The sequence below is a fragment of the Diadema setosum genome, chromosome 19 (assembly GCF_964275005.1).
Source record: "Diadema setosum chromosome 19, eeDiaSeto1, whole genome shotgun sequence".
NCBI lineage: Eukaryota > Metazoa > Echinodermata > Echinoidea > Diadematoida > Diadematidae > Diadema > Diadema setosum.
Window position 1 is genome coordinate 21,298,376 of NC_092703.1, and position 20,537 is coordinate 21,318,912.

Below are 20,537 nucleotides of genomic sequence, written 5' to 3' on the forward strand. Positions count from 1 at the left end.
TTAAAAGCCCAATTCTCGTCTCGACCAATACTGTACCATCCCTTTAAAAAACAGAGAGCATGTGAAATCTGTGCTATTTCCTGTACTGAGGCCATAAACATCCATCCTTGATTCACCACTTGGAGTAAGTTTGCATTGTGTAACTGACATGCTATTCCTTAGTGGCAGATAGATTAAATAGAACTGTAACTGCTGGAAGAATCTTGCTTGGATTAACGGAGGTCGACATAGTGCTAAAGATCTTTTCCATCAACCTCAAAAAAGTGATGACTTTCTTTTACATCATCCAAATGGCATGTGATAGACCTTTGCAAGGAAATGGTGCTGGTGATTTCTGATGGATAAATGATTTGCCTGTAACACTTCATTCATAAAATGTTGTCATTTTTAGACTCCACAAGAGCCATCCTTTCTTGTTTCAAGATCCATCCAGACATGATAGCAATAGGAGTGTGATATCCCATTCTTCAATAACATTTCCATCAACACTGAAAATTCAAGTAGCTACAAAATCATCATGAATGGTATGTAGTTTTGCTAAAATAATAGCTGCTTTGGTATTGCAGGTTGAAAGCAGTTTGAGTATATTCAGTAAGAACAACCCTCAAATGACAATTAACTCAAAATATTTTCACTAGATGATGGAAAGCCCCCAGCTGCAGCACATGTAAGGCAACACTCTGTACAATACGAAACATACCCACCTCAAATTCAGGTATCTTTGGAAAGACAGGCAAACCCTATGAAACTTGTGTTTACAATGGAGTTTGGGTAAAACCTTTCCTATCACTGCACATAAATAATGACAGATAGATATGCCATATTGCCTCCAATTGCTCTCATGTAGAATATCTGGTGTACAGCGAGTGGTACTTGTGGATTCTGTTATGCTGTGGTACAAATATATTTCCAATTCTTTGTGTGAGATGAGAGTGCAATTCATGAAACATGATTGTGTGTATCAATGTGTACAAGATGTGCACTCGGTGGCAAATCCTTGTGGCACATATTGTGAAACAAGCACTTGTTCTTTTTTCCCCCCGATTTTTAATCTTGTCATGAAATAGCACTATGTGTAAATACTGACTCTTTTGCTCATGACATCCTCCTGCAGTCATATGATCATGCTGTGTATTTCCACAACAGGCTTGTTACATGTGAGGTGGGTCATAGACAAGCATGATCAATACATACATATCTAGAAATACTGCTAAGAGTGATGCAATAATGTATTGGAATTTTCTTAACAACAGAATTCAACTGCATATTCCCTTGTGTGCAAATCAGGTGGAGAGTCACAGGAAAAAAAAAATTAGCTCAGATAGACAACCAGCAACATAAATTCATCCTCTCTCTTTGGAGTCCAATTCATGTGTATTGCTCGGAAAGCACTTCGGAAAGACATCCTCAAATCTCGTTCCCAGGTTGCGTGGGCAGAATGCACATGTGAAGGAAATTGTCAGGATAGCTCAGGTGTTCGCTAAGCCACTGCACTGGTGTGTCTCGCGGCGTCTCAATGCCATGGATCAGCACCTTGTAGTCCTTATTATCTGCACTCAAGAAAATTATGGAAATACAGGAAATTAAGGATGTGATACAGTGCATTCCCATCATAACGAAAAGGATAATAGTGAAATTTTTGTTATAATGAAGTAAAAATTCAGGTCTCAAAGTTATCAGTTATTTATCTTTGTATACTTCATTGTTCAGCTAAAATGCTATTTTGATATAAGGAAAGAAAACTGCCAGTCCCAAGGACTTTGTTGAACAGGAGTTGCCTGTACTAACATTTACAGCCATTGCCTAAATAACATACTGCATATGACACACTGCTGACATGTACACAATAATTTTTCTACTCATTTTTCTCAAATGGACAGTACCTATTATTATATTGATAACTCTGCAGGTGAAAGGGAAAAGACATCAAAATACATGTATTATTTTCATTTGCAACTTTTATGTAACATCATCTGTCATTACCCTGCAATTGCTCACTAAGTGCATCTACTCTCTACAGATGTTTTCCCTCCTTTCTTTTGGATGTTACATGTCTTCATGTTGCAACATATTAAAATTGATAAACATGCTTCAGATTGAGATCAAAGACAACATTTTGCAACTTGAATACCACAGATTAAAGCCACAGAATTGTCTAGAAAGTAATCAAGAAGGTATGTTGACTTATTTCTTATTCCAATAATGTGTACTATTCTCACATACCCATATTTGTATCAGTGTTATTTTGTACACATATGTGAGCATCTATTCCGAATTTTGCACCAAGCAATAAATGATTTTACATAACTGAAAATTTGAGGACAAAATGTTGCCAATCCTTCTCAAGAGAGAATTTGACCACCAAAGCTGTATTGTTGCTTTAAGTTTAGTGATGTATCCATGTGTGTGTGTGTATCTGAACTGGCTGTTGACAAAACTCAACACAAGCGAATATAACAGACACAATAACACATTTGATACCAACACTGCTTATTACTTTTTGTTTCTTCCGATGTTGCTCTATGCACAATTATCATTGTTTTTTTTTTTTTTAATACCTCCCTATGAAACCACAACAAAAGCAGAATTTGGTTGACCATATGTCCACAGAAAACATAACTGTCACCACGTCCTGAGACAAAACAACTGGAAAAATAAAACCTACTTTCTGTTGAAGGAGGTAAAAGTTGAGGAAAACATCAGGAGTCAACACTCACCACCTTCCCCAAACAAGTCTGGTACACTGTGAGCTAGCAAGGCACGGAGTGTGAGTGGTTCTCCCTCCTCACTAACTGGCTTGAATAACCTCTGGATGCAGACCTTGTCAGGCTGGGGACAGATGGTCAGTGAAGGTCAGTGATGGTCAGAGAAGGAAAGAGCAATATGTCTCTACAAGCTACTTAGTGTATACACTCTATATCAAACACAGGGATCAATGGCACTTGGGGCAAAACATACAACAGAACTAAAAAAATACACGAACAAAACATTACATAAAGAAAAAAGCAAGAAAAGGAGAATATGTGGGACTTGTGCATTAAAGGGACTGTATGGTATTGGTTGAGGTGAGGATTCAGCCTTTAACTCTTTGCAAAATACTTAGAAACCACTTCATGAAATGTTAAAGAGCATACAATTCTAAGAGGAATTCAAAGTTCATTTGATGAAATTCGGTTTTGAAATGACTGAGATATCTAAAAACAAAGTAAAACAAAGCAAGTCTAATAAAAAGTGGATCCCATCTTTTATTGGAATTGCTTTATTTTGGATATCTCAGCCATTTAAAAAACCAATCTTTATCAAATAAACTTTGAATTTCTCATAGAATTATGTGCTCTTTCATATTTCATAAGATGTTTCTCATTATCTCAAAAAATTATCACCAAAATATGTTGGAAACCTATAGTCTCATTTCAACCAAAACTGTACCATCCCTTTAAGGGGTTATTTTACTCTCACACAAAACAGCAAAGAACTTTACTACAGTAATAATGGCCCGATATGTTCATCTCCTGCACTTTGTGGCAAGACTACTATCCCTCACAACAAAGCATATGAAAGACTTCAAATACAAAGCCACACAACACAAACACACACACTCTCTCTCTCACACACACACACACACACACACACACAACACAATGAAACAAGATAATAAAACAAAACAAACACACACGACACATAAAGAGCATATTCAAACCCAAACACTGCACATGAAGCTCACAATAAGAAACAGTTGGTTCAAGGACAAACAAGTCTTCACACCAACCTGGTATATCCTGAATGGAATGTGTTTGAAAGGATCATTGTTCAGTCTTTCCATGAGCCTCCTGTTGGTGGTCCAAAACTGATCAAATTTGTCTGAAAAAAACAACCAATGAAAGTGATTGTGGCAGGTGGTAGTATGGTGGCTTTGAAGTCATCATGACATTAAACAAACATTATCTGTGGAAGTCAATCAATTCATCTTGTGAGTCTGCGAATGAAAGTTTTTAAATAAGTAAACAATACATCTCATAAGAATTTTGCTGCCATTCGTAAAACTAAATCTTTTCTCCTTTTCTCTCTGTAAGGACTGCACAACATTGTTGTTTCATTTTATAAAATGCAATAAACACTGCAATGCAGAACTGTTTAGATGGGAAAGTCAGTGTATATGGATATTGTATGTAAGTTCACCTGTGTGCTGCATTTTTTTCCTTTATGGTCCACCAACAGATCACATGATTATCTAGCAGTATATACAGAATATGGGGGAAATATCAAACTGATGAACACAATATGCTATATACAGCCTTTTGCAGTTGGATGTCTTTCACTGTCAACCTCTACTCACTGAAGTCAGCAGCAGGTTTGACACTATCACTGGAGATTACAGTACAGTGTAGGATGATACAGGGATGCTCTGAACCAAGAAAAGAAACACATTCTCACACACATCCACAGCATTGCACATATGGACACACAGGCCTACTGTTTTTTTTCTCTTGTTCAGTATTTATTTGTTGATATTGTAATTATCTACACATACACATCCATTGTATGCACATGCATGCACACAAACACACACACCCACAACGGCTGCATTGGGTTTGGCAGTGATTTTGTTGCTGTTTGTTAAAGGGGTGACTGCAGGTGGTGCATATGCTGAAGCAGTCAACGTGTATTAAAAAAAAAAGCGTGGACGTCAACTATTGACAAGTAGCGCCCTCTATCAACCAATTTACACTCACCACTTTGAAGTCCCGTCCACAGCTGTTTGTGATCTTTCTGCTGCAGATTGTTCATGACATGCCCTAAAATCAAATATAAAAGATATGAATATATGTATGCTCAAACCTAGAAAGTCCAACTCTAATGCATATTCCAGTTGACTTTAATATATTGAGTAAAATGAAATAAACAGAACCACTACATTGTGTTAAATCAAACAAGAGAAGAACAATCATAAAATACAAACATTTAATTGGGTTATCACAAAACAGTGACTGGGTTGCAAGCACATTGTATGTCAAATAAAATTAGGTGATTATGTCATCACCTCCTAACTTTATAATTGGTTTATTCAGAAAAATTACTGACATACTAAAATCATGCCATCAGGTTGATGATATGTCCACTACAAACTCTTCCCTGATAAAGAGTCACTGTTGCTAAGTCATTTGAAGTTGACACTGATCTGATATGATACAAAGATACAGGTAGCACATTAATCCACATCATCCAACCTTGAAGCAAATAGACACAAAGAGGAATATATTCGTAGACATACAAGTTTTCAATTTTTTTATCATTTTTCCTATTCTTTCCTATAAATAGATGTTTTGAGATATAGGAACTCACAGTCAAATAACAATCCTGTTTTCCTGACAAAATGGGGATATTCTTGCCAGTATTAATAGGAACAGTTAGCAGGCATGTTAAACTACAAGGACTTCATGGTAGCCAAAGGTTACTGGTCAATTACCACATTAGACAAGATATTAATATTGCTGATAGTCACTATGTGCAGGCCCATGCTTTTGCCTGTAATGCAGAGCTGCAGCATGGTCGCAAACAGTGAAACACCAAAATCAAGGAAATTTGAGCATTTTTACAGAAATACCTGTCTGTTAAATACACCTCAATAGGCAAAACTACTTTTCAAATTAGGCACACCTTTTTTTTTTTTTTTTTTTACTTTTTTAAACTTTTTTTTTTCTACTTTTTTCTCAGGACGTGGAGATTCATCTCATTTTTCAAGAAGCCTCCTGCAAAATGAGTGAAACTTGGTAGCTCTTCCAAAGGCTTTCAATTGACAATGTGGACAAATATCTAATTTCTTTGGAGAGATGCTATCATCCTAGTTGCAATGTCTGATATATACACAGCAAAGCCTACCTTTGTGCTTGAGAACATCTGCTTCCTTCACACAAGACATGTACATGGCTTCTATCACTTCTTTGCTCTTACAGTGCAGTATTTCATCCTCCGGGAAATTCTGCAAAGCAATAAGGAGAGAATGACAAACTAAGAGAGGAACAGGAAAAAACTAAAAAGAAAGCAAATAAAGCCAGCAAGGCAACTGGAAGACAAACATTTGCACACAAACAATTTCTTGTGAATCAAACAAACAAAACAAACAAACTCAAAATCACACACATTATTTCAGATCCATACTTTCATCTGTGTGTGTGACTACAATGACATTACCTAAACTTGATCAGTAATCATTGGTGCATTTATTAGCAACAAAATCATTCAATTCTTTTCTGATTGTGAAAGACGTGGTGTGTTGACCACACTCAGTCAAAAAAATCTGAAATCAGAAATATTGAGCAATGATTGGCATGTATGCTCTTGAACTATGACTGGATTATTAACCTGTTGAGGACGGGATGATTTTGCTACATAACGCATTTCCCATAGACACCTGCCCGAATATACTCGGGACTCGTCCTTAATGGTTGAAAAAACATCTCCAAAGCGACAAAAGATTGGAAATTATTGACCGATACCAGTTACATTCACAAACAGAATGACATAAAGATTTCACAATACAATAGTCTTGCCTTACATCAACAAATCCATCTAATTTTGTCAGAACACGAAGACATACAGCATCAGGAAGACTTTGAAGCTTGCTGCTGCATGCTCAATTTTTGTAAGGCTCGCCATGGATATATTAGCTCTATAAAATTACAGTTAGTGGTGATAGTTTATCACCAGTTACCTTGAAGTGTACTGTAACTCTCCATGGTAGTGGTTTATCGTGCATGAACAGGTCAAATAATACTCCCACTGGGTAGTGCCTGCATGTAGAGAGAGTAGCAAAAATAAGCTTATCAAGCTGGAATTTACATACACAAACATACTTATCTATACATGCATACCACACTGCCCCTCAATATCAGTGCAAGAGTTTTGTTCTGCCATCCCCCCTTCCCCTACAGACAGACAGACAGACAGACCAGTTGAACAAGGAATATACAATGTATGAAACTGTGCTAACATTTAGAAATGTATGCACCATCATGTAAAAAAAAAAAGAATAATCCTGTTATATTGATGAATGCAGTTTTCATTTGGAAACGTCATAATAACATGAAGGGCTTGCTCTAAAATATGGAGAGAGTGGGGAATGCTATTATCTTTTTTTTTTTTCTACGATGTGCAGGCTGAAATTTCAAAACTTTTACAAATAGGCTCATTTTGATATCATAACAAGATAAGAAGTTGCGCTGTAAGACCATTTTTTTTGTGTGTGTGTTTTTGCTTGTTAGCTATGAAACCCAGAAGTGGCACCAGACGTCTGAAGTGGACTCCCCCCCCCCCCCCCCCCCCACTTTTGAAAACGTGGCGCTGGTATGTGTAATCAAACAAGTTCTTGATTGATCTGCAATGACACCAAATAAAAAGGGGGGAAAAAAAACCTCTCAAAACATATTAACAAAGTTCTATTAACCTGGCTAAAACTCTTTATGAGAGTGGCTTACCATTTAAGAGGTTGTCCATCTGATTCAAACCAGATTTCATCTCCTTCATCTATAGCTGTAAACTTCTTGAAGTGCTTTTGGATTTTCTCAGTGACTAGTGTGATGTATGTCAATCTTGATACCATCAGCTGTGGGAAGCATCAACAAAACAAAAACAAAAAGGTCCAATTCATTCTAGTCACAACAGTGATATCTCCAAATTACATAATTTGATACCTTAGAGTTAGACCTATTTCAAGATTGAAGAAAAAATAAAATTAAGCTACGTGGTCACCACAGTGATATTCATCACAACCACATACCTATATACATATCCTACAGCGATGATGCCATCAACTCACAATGTTCTCATTTGTTTGAACACAAAGATATTACGAAAATCATGATTTTGGTCAATAATTCAGGATCTATAAATCCTTCACCCCAAAAAGTCATCATTGATAACTCTAGTACAACAGAAAAATTGTCATTATGCTATTGAAGTCAGTTCTTCATTGTAATTTTACTTTTAAGTATGGAAGTTGATTGAGAGGATAGCGAGGTTGTGACATCGGAACCTCATCTTATCTGCATGAACTCTATAGTTCACATCCAATATTGATGAAACTTCTATGACTCTGTCCGTTCACTTTTACTCAATTCATAAAAATACACAGTATATGACAAAGGAGTGGATTTGGACTGTATGGTCTAATTGCTTAATCTCTATGCTGCACCTTGGCAACCAATTAGCTAAGATATCTTGGAGTGTTGAGGAACGGCTTACCACAAATGGTTCTGGGTTCTCCATGGATGATTCATCTTCTGCTAAGACAAAGCAAAGTGGTATTCTCCCCTCCCACACTTCACGCAGGACTTCTCTGTCGTCTGCCATCTCTCTGTCCTCCTCTTAAAACAAGGATTCTAAAATCAAATGGACAAGAATTTGAAATTATGACACAATTATGTATAGTGCAGTAGGGCAACCAATGACAAGCATAAAGCTTGGCTATCAAATTGATGAAAGAATGTTAGAAGTCTGACCAGATCAACTTATCAACATAAGTAGATCATCTATGCTTTCTTAACTTTTGTGTGTGAGGGTAAGAATATGAATGATAAAATGACTATATTTTGCCCAATGAAAATCAAACAAAGTATGCTATTACATGTGCATTCACAGAGTTAAAGTCTCTGCATACATGGTATCTTTACTGCACTTTTCAAGTACCTCACAGCATAAAAAGAATCATTAGCTTATTAAGGCACAATATATGGATTAACATTTATGTAATTGAGGATTCATATAGGCCCTATAGAAATATTTTGTGTAGAACCATAAAATTATGTAAATGCAGGGTGTGGATCATTGCCATTTTACAGTGTGATTGGGGTACAGGTTAGTTCATCCGACACATTGAAATAATGAAAACCATGGAGCACAAAATATCCTACAGTTGTAAAGAACATTCAAAAGCTCAATAATCTAGCATTGTTTGAACATCTCATAAAAAGTCCTATCAATCAGCACATGATTAGACTCTGTCTATATGATATTTGGATATTTTATTATCTCTGTCGACCCCCTTCAGGGGTATGAGAGTACAACACATGTTCAAAAATATAATACAAGGGCTATATACATAGTTACAATACACAGAATATAATACTGTAATAAAAACTGGCAAGTACAAATAGAATACTGTAGGCTATAAACTACTGAACGTACAAAATGATGGCTACTGATCTAAGATATCACGTGGTTTGGTTTGTCTACCACTACGAGTAACTACGCTTTTAAAATACATGTTATATACAGGATCAGGACCAAGCCTGTTTGCCTTTGGAATCAAATCAAAATGTTGGGTTATAATTTTTATGAAACGCACAAGATTCTTCAAGTGCTTAAAACTGAATCTGTTAAATATATTTTCCATATAGGGCCATATGCAATGTACTGGTGTTGACTTTGGGCAATTGACTACCTAAATGTTTCTGCCTTTCTTCCATAAAAAAAAAGGGCAAACAAAAATGTAGTGAAATTCATCCCCTCTAACTTTTAAATCACAACATGGACATTCAATATCACTGTCCTCTACATTTGTTTTAAACCTCCCATTATTGATTGGTAAACGGTGTGATCTACACCTGAAACGACATAGCAAAATTGCATGGTTAGTATAGACTAGCTATATGTCTTACAGTTACATGTACCTATTGCTATTCAACACTAGCTAGGTCTACCATCTATCTACTTACTCATATGCTAACACTCAATTTCTCAAACAAACATAAGACACAGACCTGTAGACTGGTCATGATAGTCGATACTGCAAATTTTAGTCAAAGGTGGGCCTAGAAGTAGAGTTCTAGTCTGTGGATTATCAGGGATTATTCCAACTCTAACAGGTGATTAATAAAAATAGAATCTCCATACATAATAAAATCAAGTGCAACACTGGTGTTAGGGTGACATCGCTTTCTCTACCTAAGACTAGAGTTTCACTGCTGAGAGCTGTAGCGTGTGAGCTTACTTTTAGCTCATCTCCTGCATTTACTTACCGGGTGCCCACTCTCTCTCACGGCTACGCACTCGAGTAAACTTACGTGTGTGTGTGCGTGGTATTAAAACATCTGAAAAAGATAACTACACAATAATGAATGCGTGGGACCGTATACACTGCTTTCTTGCCCTACCCCCTGCAAAACTACAGAATCAAATTCAGGTTGTTGAAGCAATCCTACATTATAAACACGCAGAGCAAGTTCATCAAATGACAGTATGCATTAAGAACATGGCAAATTCTAACAATACTCATGTGTCTGATCTCACCAAATGAAGAATAGATTAAATTTGACGGTCCCAATTTGGCTTCTTTCTGCTCTCGATGGCCTTGGATGGCCTAGTCTTCTTCACAGACCTCAGATTCGCTATGGAAGAATATCACGAGCCACGACGTGTTTATCACTACGATAGACCTCAGGGCCATGCAGTCGAGGCGGAAGATCAAGAAAGCCCGAGGAGTGAAGGACTCATATCATGGATTCGTATAAGTTTCGGTTGTTGTTGGTGGTTGTGGCTTGGGTTTAAATGAAATGATACATTTTCTGTCTTCTCTTCCCTCAAGACACAGAATCGCAACGCCATGCAGAAGCAGTGATGGTGGGTATTATTGTGTGTGCATGCAGATCGAGCCGCAAAAGTGGGGGTGGGGTGGAGAAGGGCTACAGGGCAGCGCTAGCCCCCAACAATCTTTAAAACAACATCAATAAACAAACAAAGCAATGAAACAGTAGGCTCAATGAACAAATCACAACAAAACCCATATGGCTCTCCCAAAGTTTCTCCACGTGATTATTCTTCCCTTCGAATGTTGAAATGGGGTTGGGTGGAGGTATGTGAAAGATGGGGGGGGGGGGGGTACAACTTAAACAACAACAACAACAACAACAACAACAACAACAACAACAACAACAACAACAACTACGACTACAACAACTACAACAACAAACGTTCTGCGGCCCCTGTGTGTGTGTATGCATAATATGTGTGTGTGTAAATGGTATGAGAAAGAAAATCCATGTATTATCAAATCATCCGATTTTGACACACTATACTAACTAGTATAATAGTTACTACACTGTATATACCATTCCAACAGAGCTTGCAAAAAATGTTCCGCCCTATTGTAATTATAATTAATTATTCGATAACAAACTATCATTATTTACAAGTAATTAAGGGTCAGAGTTATAAAAGTCTTGATTAAAAGAAAACTAAGTAAGAGAATATTATTTGAAGAAGTCACTGTACTTAAAATAATTATATAGAGGGAAAATGTTCCCGAAATTGGGCACTACAATGTCAACAGATATGTTATCATCATCCCTTGCAAGGGATGATTCTAAAATCTATGATTCTATCATTTCCAGATGTTTCACTTTACTGTTGTTCTTTTAGCACAAGTCAAACTGAAATGACGGTTCATCAATAAAAGATGACTTTATTAACACAATCACACTCCAACAAAGAACACCACAACCACTCATCTGTGTCACCAACATAAAGCACTATATATGTAACTTTTAGAAGGCTAAATAAAACGTGCATAAAAGGACCTCCACAGAGTATACTTCGTATCTCTCTGAGGCATGACCGTTCAAGAAAACATTATTGCATTTGATCGAAAGATACAGTAAGTAGTTCTAGAACCACTCGAAGGCCTTTCCACGTATATTCCATTATTATACAATGTTAGAATCGTATCGTATATTTCCGTGTTGATAGGCTTTGAAGAAGTCCACGAAGATTCCTTAAGAGTGATTTATCGAGTTTTATCTAGACAAAGTACAATTTTTGCACAAAGAAGACAATAGACCGTGAGTATATAGTATTACGCTTTTCTGTAAAAACAAACTGGAGATTACAAAGGAAAAAAAAAATCAGTATAGAAACGAAGCTGTCCTGTACCCTGTCTTATAAAACTTGTGATAGGAATCAATCAATCACAAATCTCTTGAAAGCTGCAATCAATCGCAACCTGTGATTGATTGATTGATTGCAGTTCTCCGTCTTAATTTAACTTTTTTTATAAGATGGATTTATATTCAATCGTAAAGTTGTGATTGATTTGAATCAATCACAAGTCTTTATAAGACGGGGCCCATGCAGGCGAAAATTATTTTCTAAGAATTTTAAAGAAGATGACAAGAAATTGGTAAGTAATTATTGCTGTCTGGTCTGTTTATACCTTTCTAAAACAAAGGGATAAGCGGAGTTAACAATTTTCATAGTATCGGGGACTGCATTTGCCTTTTGATGAAGATGAATTAAAAGTATGAACTATAAAATGGGTAAGCTATATCATAGCTGGATTATTATTTTTTTTTTCATAGAATTTTCCCTTTGTAGTGTCAACGTCTGTTGATCGCTTTTGGCATGCAGAGCTGCAAATCAGGGACACTGTTCTCATCGCAAGAGCTGCTATGTCAAAAGGGGAAAATGGTGAATTTATACAGAATATAGTAAAAATTGTCTTTGCCAAACTGTCATGAATCGAGGAAGCAGACAACAGAACTGATGGAGAAATTAATAATTGATTATTTTCAAATATAGGACGCGATCAATCCTGATTCCTCTAAATACACTCACACGGCAGATCATTACACGGGAAGACTATTTTTCCTATTCTATGACATAATCGTGCATGATGATGTGCCTGTCATAATCATGAAAATCTCTCAAATCGATTGCTAGTACACTGCTGATGACAACACATGAGTCATTGTAAGCAGACAAGAGGGACATATTATAGCAACAGGTCATGTTCGGTGACCGTTCAAAGCGCGTGGAGTGCGCCATCTACACTCTTAGAAAAAAAGGTTCTTTTGAGCACCATTAAATGGTTCTCAGCACTGTCACAATAGCGACACCCTTTTAGGTGCTCGTGAGAACCTTTTCTAAATGGTGCTTGTCGGCACCTTTTGCAAAAGGTGCCCATTAGAACCTTTTTCCCGATGAAATGGTGCTCGTGAGTACCATTTAAAAGGTGCCCATGGGCACCTTTTTGACTAAAGATGGGCACCTTTTTGACTCTTTTCAAAAGGTGCTCATGGGAACCATTTCATTGAAAAAGGTTCTAATGGGCACCAATGTTAAAAGGTGCTGACAGGCACCATTTAAAAAAGGTTCTCACAGGCTCCAAAAAAAGGTGTCGCTATTGTGACAGTGCTGAGAACCATTTAATGGTGCTCAAAAGAACCTTTTTTTTTTTTTTCTTAGAATGTAGTATGTGAATTGATGTCTGTGTATTTTTGGTGTGTTTCACATGCAGTGCTGGTAAGGTGCTTCACTGGCACCATTCTTAAAGGTACATTACCTATCTGCATTGAAAAAATGTGCATCACAAACTCATTTGAAATGAAATGAATTCATCTGAATTTCATCTGATCAGTCAAACATACGTTCAAAACATGTATATTAGCAATACATCAGCATATCATACATTATCATTGACACTAGAAAAAAAAAAGAGCAAGGATAACACACCCATGCACACACACTTTCACAAGCATGAATACATGTACATGACATTCACCAATATTTTTTCATGAAACATTACTCAATAACTGAAAACGATAGAAATTTGCTCTTTCACAAATTCGCAGAAATGTATTTATTTACTTTCACTTTTACAATCTAAAGTTGAGGTTTGTATTTGTCATGTTATAATCTGTCAAATATTCTTGACAAAATATTTTCATTTGTTCACTAATTTTTCCCACAATATTTGTCATTTGTGTACCGAGCAGTTCTTGAAACACCATCACACATCTCTGTACAGATGATATGAAATAGCAAGAGGTGCATCAGGCTTTTGAAATACATAACAAAATTTCTAATTCTCTGGGAAATAATTCCTGCATGGATGAGATACAGTAATTGTGTAAGTCTTAAGATAGGCAGAAGTCAAGTACATTACCTGCTTAAAGGGGATGGCTAGTAACTGCACGGTCAGTGGGAATCAGTGGGATTGCTGAGGGATGATTGTTCCAATCCTTGTGGGATTCATTTAAGAGTACATTATATATCTATTCTTGTGTGAAAACTATTTGCTTCAGAATGGTCTCAAATTCAAGTAATGTGCAGTTTAATGTTTCCATGTAAGCGTCCCTGGTCAGTGACGGGGCATTAACCTGCACATTACTTGAATATGAGACCGTTCTGAAGCAAATAATTTTCACACAACAGTAGATATATAATGTACTCTTAAATGAATCCCACAAGGATATAGGAACAATCATCCCTCAGCATTCCCACTGATTCCCACTGATCGGTTACTAGCCATCCCCTTTAAGTAGTATGAGGAACTTTTTCCACATATTTGCTAGTTTGTTCGGTGTTGTTTGTTGTTATTTTTTTGTTTTTTTTAACGCATATTATTGTCCTAAAAGCAACTACAAAGGGCAGGAAAATAATTCCATTAAACAGGACCTTTGGTATTGTCACAGAAAACATATATTATATTGCTGGTATGATACTTGGGATAGGATAAGCTTTACACTTCTTCGCTTCACTTCACTTCACATTCATAACGTCGAGTACTTGAATTGACTTATCTTTGTTTGTATACGAGTGACCTTTTTTGTTGTTGTTGTTGTTCTGCAATTTGAAAGCACCATAGACACATCTATACAACTGCAAATACAAGAAGAGTATCAATTCAGGTTAATCATGACTTCTGACAATTTACAGCATGTCCTACGAAAACACACACAAAAGAAAAGAAAAGAAAAGAAAAGAAAAGAAAAGAACACATTGTTTTATAATGAGAAGGATAATAAGAATCCAAAGGGGAAAAGAGCTAGGATACCACACCCACACAGTTTCACAAGCATGAATGAACAAAATTCCTCAACCATGAACTAAAATATATAACATTGGGAATCGATAAAAATTTGAAGAGTTTGATAGCAAAAACCGATAAGTCCATTTTTTAAGATTTTGAGGTACGGTCTCTGTCATAAAGTACAAAATAATACCTTTTAAATTATATATTGTTTACTACATATAAAGGTACATTTTTGAAGTTATTGTCAAAAGAAGCAAAAATTTTCTTATTGTTTTCTTTATATTTCTTGACCTTTAATCGCAAATATCTCCATTTGGCAAATATGGACTTATCGGTTTTTTGCGAACAAACTCTTCATTTACACTTTTTTTTTTTTTTAAAGCAGAGCAACAAATTCATTAGAGTAAACTTATATACAATGCAGGCCTAAAGCTGAAGTTTGAATTTGCTGTCCTATAACCTGCCTATGACAATAATATGTTGTTAGCATTTGTCATTTTGTTCACCAAATTTGCCAACAGTCTTTTAAACACCACCACCAAGTACATGTACATTTTGTATTTCTGCAAAAGCAATACAAACTGGTGACAAGAGGTGCATCAGTGCTTTGAAATAAATTACATAATCTTCAATTCTCAACACAATATGTAATTCCTGCGTGGGTATAAATGCAATAAGTTTTACCAGTCTAGGTGCAAACTTTAAAAGTGTGCAGAAATCGACTACACAATGACTGGAGAAGTATAAAGAGCATTTTCCGTTTGTGCTTTTAAAGTTTAGAACTATGAATGACTCCACTTCTCAGATTGGCATCTGGTCTGATCTCATTATGTCTACCCCCCCCCCCCCCCCCATACAGTTGATTGAAAGCTGTTAAATGCAAATTATAGTGAAACATTATCACTGGTACATTGTAAGTTGCAAATACTATACTGGGATCAGTATCAGTCAGTCGCCTGACATGAATATTTGGTTGACTGCAGATTCTGAAAGAGCAGCTATAAAATACACTATAAGTCAATGCAAACGGACTTACCTACCCCATCTACATATTTCTCAAAGGTTTTCTCTGGCAGCATCAGTGTTTTTTCTTTAACTCAGCTCATTCTTGGCTAGCGTAGGTTTCTGGTCGATGCTGTCAACGGGCTATCGGGCTAAAATTGTCATTCTGATCGATGTATTCTTTTGGTCACCTAGCTCATTCTTGACTAGCCCATCGGTTCTGTTTGATGCTGTCAACGGGCTATCACAGGCTGTCATTCTGATCGATATATCTAAGCCACACAGCTCATTCTTGACTAGCCCAGGGTTCTGGCTGATGCTGCAAATGGGCTATCCCGGGCTCTTATTCTGATCGATGAATTCTTGTGGCCGCCCACCTCATTCTTGGCTAGTGTTAAGCCTACGGTTCTGGCCGATGTTGTCAACGGTCTGTCACGGGCTGTCTCTCTGATCAATGTAGAGTCTACCTTTTTCCCTAACCGCACCAGCGACCTGAACACGTACGTACTGCTTCATTGTCCCGGCCAGAGTTACTTGTTCCCTGGTTTCTGTGCTTGTTGGTGTGTCCACTTCCCTTATATATGAATTGAAAGATACAATAGACCTACACCGCGTTAATAAAACAATGTCATTGCTATATTACTGTAATTCGATAAACAGAACACGGCATTACATGACGTGACTCGTTACTTAGAACAAGCCTGAAAACATACTGAAGAGATTTTGACCTAACAGTTAGGCCTACTGGGCTGTAGACAGACCTCTATTGGCTCTAACGTTAACACTGACAGTTATAACATATAGGCCCTAGGGGCCTAAGTGCGAATATAGAACAAATTTCCTTATTGGTTAGACGGTATAGACCTTACCCCGGGGCGCTCCTTGTACACAGTTATCTTTGCGTTCGGCGTTTGGGCTATGTTTCGGAGTCAGTAGACTCTATTTTTAGTAGGCATAGAAATGTCTAAACGTTACATGCATACCTAGCTAAGTAACTTAGGCCGTCTTAGCCCTGCCCAGTCGCTGTAAAAACGTGACAGCCATGCTCCGGCCCCGCACGGCGTCTGTTCGGGCTAGCCCATGAGCCATTGCTACCGGTATGCCAAATTTCTAATAGGGAGAAGTGTCAGGCCTAACATGTTATTGTTAGATCTGGATCTACTGTACCTGGTAAACATTACACAAGATAGCAGCTTCGATCAAATTAGATCTAACATTAGGATCTAGCTAACCGTTAAGGTTAATCACTGACTGAAAACGAAAACTGAGTGATGAATCTAACAGTAGGCCTAACACGTAACATTCTAACTTGATTTTGTACCAACGAATGTCATCTAAAAATGAGATAAAACCACATTAAAACTAAAAAATCTTACCTCTTCTCCTAAATTGTGATGACTGCCATGGCGAAAATGGAATTGACAGTGACACGTTTCCAGTCCACTTTGTCAAAATTAATGTCTAAACGTTACCGGGTGCCGCTCGTTATGGGTGTGATGTGTTATGTGTGTTAGTGTCTACACTATGGTTAGCCGTCTGCTGCATCATGCTGCGTGCGGTGCATGGGTATTGCATTTATTGGCACTCTGCCGCTGTGCGGTGGTAGGTTTGCATAGGCGCAGGCAGGCAGCACAGGGCTACATATAGCCGCGGCGCGTGCCGCCGCGGTTACATAGTCCTACAATGCAGTACTAGTATGTGTACGTTTACGCGTACGCATATCTGATCGAGCGATAAAATTGGATGGTGGCAGCTGTCAGTTGGCACGCAGCCAAGAGAAGTCATTAGTCTACGATAAAAACAATATGTACTTTTTATCATCACAGCAGTAGAAACACATACAATATTTTTGTACCAATACCACAGTTTTGGTGATTTTCACATCTGGCATTCGAATATACAGCAAGCTAGGGGAAAAATGAAAGTGGACCTAAAGATATTGTTTGACCTGCAGGAGTACCACAAATAACACTCGGGGACTGGATCGCATACTAGCAAATGGTGACGAACGGAACCATTTCGATTGGGAACCATTTATAGGTGCTCATCGGAACCATTTTGCGAGAACCATCTGATGAGAACCATTTTGGAGCCGACGAGAACCATTTGAGAACCTTTTTTTCTTAGAGTGTACAGTAGGCCTGTATACCATCTAACTCACTTCGGGCTCCTCAACTTTTTTTTTTTTTTCCCGTCCCGAAGCCCACTTTGGCTCGCATAGATTTTTTTCTTCTTCTTTTCCGAGGCCCAGGTAAATAGAATATACAAAAAAATTTCATTCTTTCTTTCTTTCTAAGGGGGGGGGGGGGGGAGGGGGGAGGGCCCCCACTTTTTTTTTTTTGCACCAAGGACTACTTCACTTTGGGCCCCCCTCTCCACTTTTTTTTTTTTTTTTTTGCACCATACAAAGGACTACTTCACTTTGGGCCCCCTCTCCACTTTTTTTTTTTCCCGAACGTGCGGAAAAGTGCACTATAGAAAGAAATAGAAACCTTGAAGTGTGAGCGAGGTAAAGCTTTGTGCGCTGAAGACTTTTTTTTTTTTTTGCGCTTGTCAGCTGAAGAAACCCAGAAGTGGCAGAAATTGCGCTGAAGGCATTTTTTTTTTTTTTTTTTTTTTTTTTGCTTGTCAGGTGAAGAAACCCGAAAGTGTAATGAGAAAGATGAGCTGAAGACCTTTTTTTTTTTTTTTTTTTTTTTTTTGCTTGTTAGCTCATGAAACCCGGCAGTGTCCCCCACACTTTTGAAAACGTGGCGCCGGCGGTGCTATTTTTGCGACCCACCTGAGAGAACTTCGAGGCCCATCGGTTGAGAACACAGAACTCTACACACAGAGAGTTCTGTGGTTGAGAAGCGGGGTACTAAATCATCATTGGTCTAGATAGCTGTCATTATACTGCACGATGACGATAGTCAACTGCCGAGTAGCAAAAGAGCAAAAACAACAACAAAGAAGAAAAATCAAACGTCAACAGGAGAATAAACTGAAGTTATTTTAAGTAGTGTTATCTTAGAATAAATAAATGATACAAAAGCAAGAGATACAGCTGAGATTCTATATTTCTGCACAGTTTACTTTAATTTTGATTAAGTGTCAATATTGTGCATAATCACATTTTATAGGCCTTAGTAAGCAATGGTCCTGTGCATGGCATCATTTACCATTTGCAGATGAAACAAAAAACCCAGTTTTAGTGCTTCAAAATAGTTCTATACTATGACTTAAGGATAGAAACAACCGATATAAAAAATTCAATCAATATAATCAATGTTAAAGGGATGATACAGTATTGGTGGAGCTGATCGAGGATTTTTGCGAAATACCAAGAAACCATTATTAGTACAGAGCATGCCATTCTAAGAGGAATTCAAAGTTTATTTGATAAAAATTAGTTTTGGAATGGCTGAGACATCCAAAAACAAGATAAAACAAAGCGATCGTTAATAAAGTGTGCATGGGTCTCACATTTTATTAGTATTTCTCTGTTTTGGGCATCTCAGCCATTTCATAACCAATTTTTCATCAAATAAACGCCTGGGTTGAATTCCTCTTGGAATTACCAGTTCTTTCATATTTTCATAAAAGGTTTCTCATTATCTCACCCAAAAATGTTAAAAACCTGAAGTTAGGTCTCAACCATAACTATACGAGCCCTTTAAGTATTGTTAAATATACAAAATGTGAACAATAGTTAGAATCTTTTTATTTCTTTAGAATGAACTGTCTACAGCTATGATTTATTGTTATGGTTTATGGTTTATTGAGAAAAATAATGATATCTTCCTGTAGGCTTTGTTGCAAAATTTTGGGTATGGTATCTTGAGGAATATGTTTTGTGATATGACTGACCTACACTATGCATCAAGTGTGATAACTCAAACATGTTTTAAATTACTGCTCCCGATGGTAAACAATAATTCCGTGTAAAGAGGGGGCGTGTTTACAAAATTAAGGGGGGGGGGGGGCGCACGCACCCCTCCCTATTTTTCTTTTTTATTTCTTTTGTTTCAACAAAAAATAAGGGGGGGGGGGTGTGCGCTCGGTGGTTCTCCCTGGATCCGCCACTGCTTTATCATCATCCAACAATTTTACAGTGTAAGACTAATATCATCAACAGTCTAAAGGGGAAATAAAATCCTCCTATATTAGAACACACCAGTAAAGTTTGAGAAAATCACACTGTGCTCAGATGTTATGAATTTTTAAAGTTACGATATAGCCATCCTGGATAAGACGACTAACACAATTTGTGATGCCACACGTATTGACAAATCAAATATATAGGCCTTCGAAGAAATTATGGAGTGAACAACATGTTCTGGGTATTTTTCTAATATACTATAGTATAGAGCACCTGGCTTACCCTCGTTTAGAAAACAGGGAGCATCATTACCCTCGATATATAATTTGTTTGGGTGTTCAATTGTTATTGATTCTCTATGAACGAAAAATTTATATTTTGGTTTCTAATCTCTCACTTTATACCAATTTGTGTTATAATATGACCCAGCAGAGCGAGTGATAATGTTTACCTGGAAAAAAACACCCCAAAAGTTCCTTGATAAAAGGCTAGTAGACAATCATCACAACACAACAACGCTGCCCTGCCTTCACCAGGCGCTGGCCACGCACGTTTTGTATTCTTCCGACACACACACGCACACCGTATGGTACACACACATTCGGTCGTCTGCTCATTCGAATGAGTGTGTATTATGTGGAAAGTGAT

At 37.3% G+C, this 20,537-nt stretch overlaps 1 protein-coding gene across 1 annotated transcript; it reads right to left on the reverse strand.

Moving 5' to 3' along the window:
• Window positions 1-1,356: 1,356 nt before the first annotated feature.
• Window positions 1,357-10,367, reverse strand: LOC140243119 (autophagy protein 5-like). The gene is made up of 9 exons (XM_072322848.1): window positions 10,288-10,367; window positions 8,242-8,378; window positions 7,476-7,603; window positions 6,713-6,791; window positions 5,881-5,980; window positions 4,734-4,796; window positions 3,770-3,861; window positions 2,718-2,829; window positions 1,357-1,550 (listed from the first exon to the last, which is right to left on the reverse strand). The coding sequence occupies exons 2-9, from the start codon at window positions 8,347-8,349 to the stop codon at window positions 1,408-1,410; spliced, it is 825 nt and encodes a 274-aa protein (XP_072178949.1). The 5' UTR covers window positions 8,350-8,378; window positions 10,288-10,367; the 3' UTR covers window positions 1,357-1,407.
• Between the last annotated feature and the right edge of the window lie 10,170 nt (window positions 10,368-20,537).

Bases quoted from the DNA above. Each gene is read 5' to 3' on its own strand.
- LOC140243119 (XM_072322848.1), bottom strand. From the start codon at position 8,349: ATGGCAGACGACAGAGAAGTCCTGCGTGAAGTGTGGGAGGGGAGAATA. The intron at 6,792-7,475 runs GTAAGCCACTCT...CTCTACATGCAG, and splicing joins GATGGACAACCTCTTAAATG to GCACTACCCAGTGGGAGTAT. The intron at 5,981-6,712 runs GTAACTGGTGAT...ATTGCTTTGCAG, and splicing joins GAGTTACAGTACACTTCAAG to AATTTCCCGGAGGATGAAAT.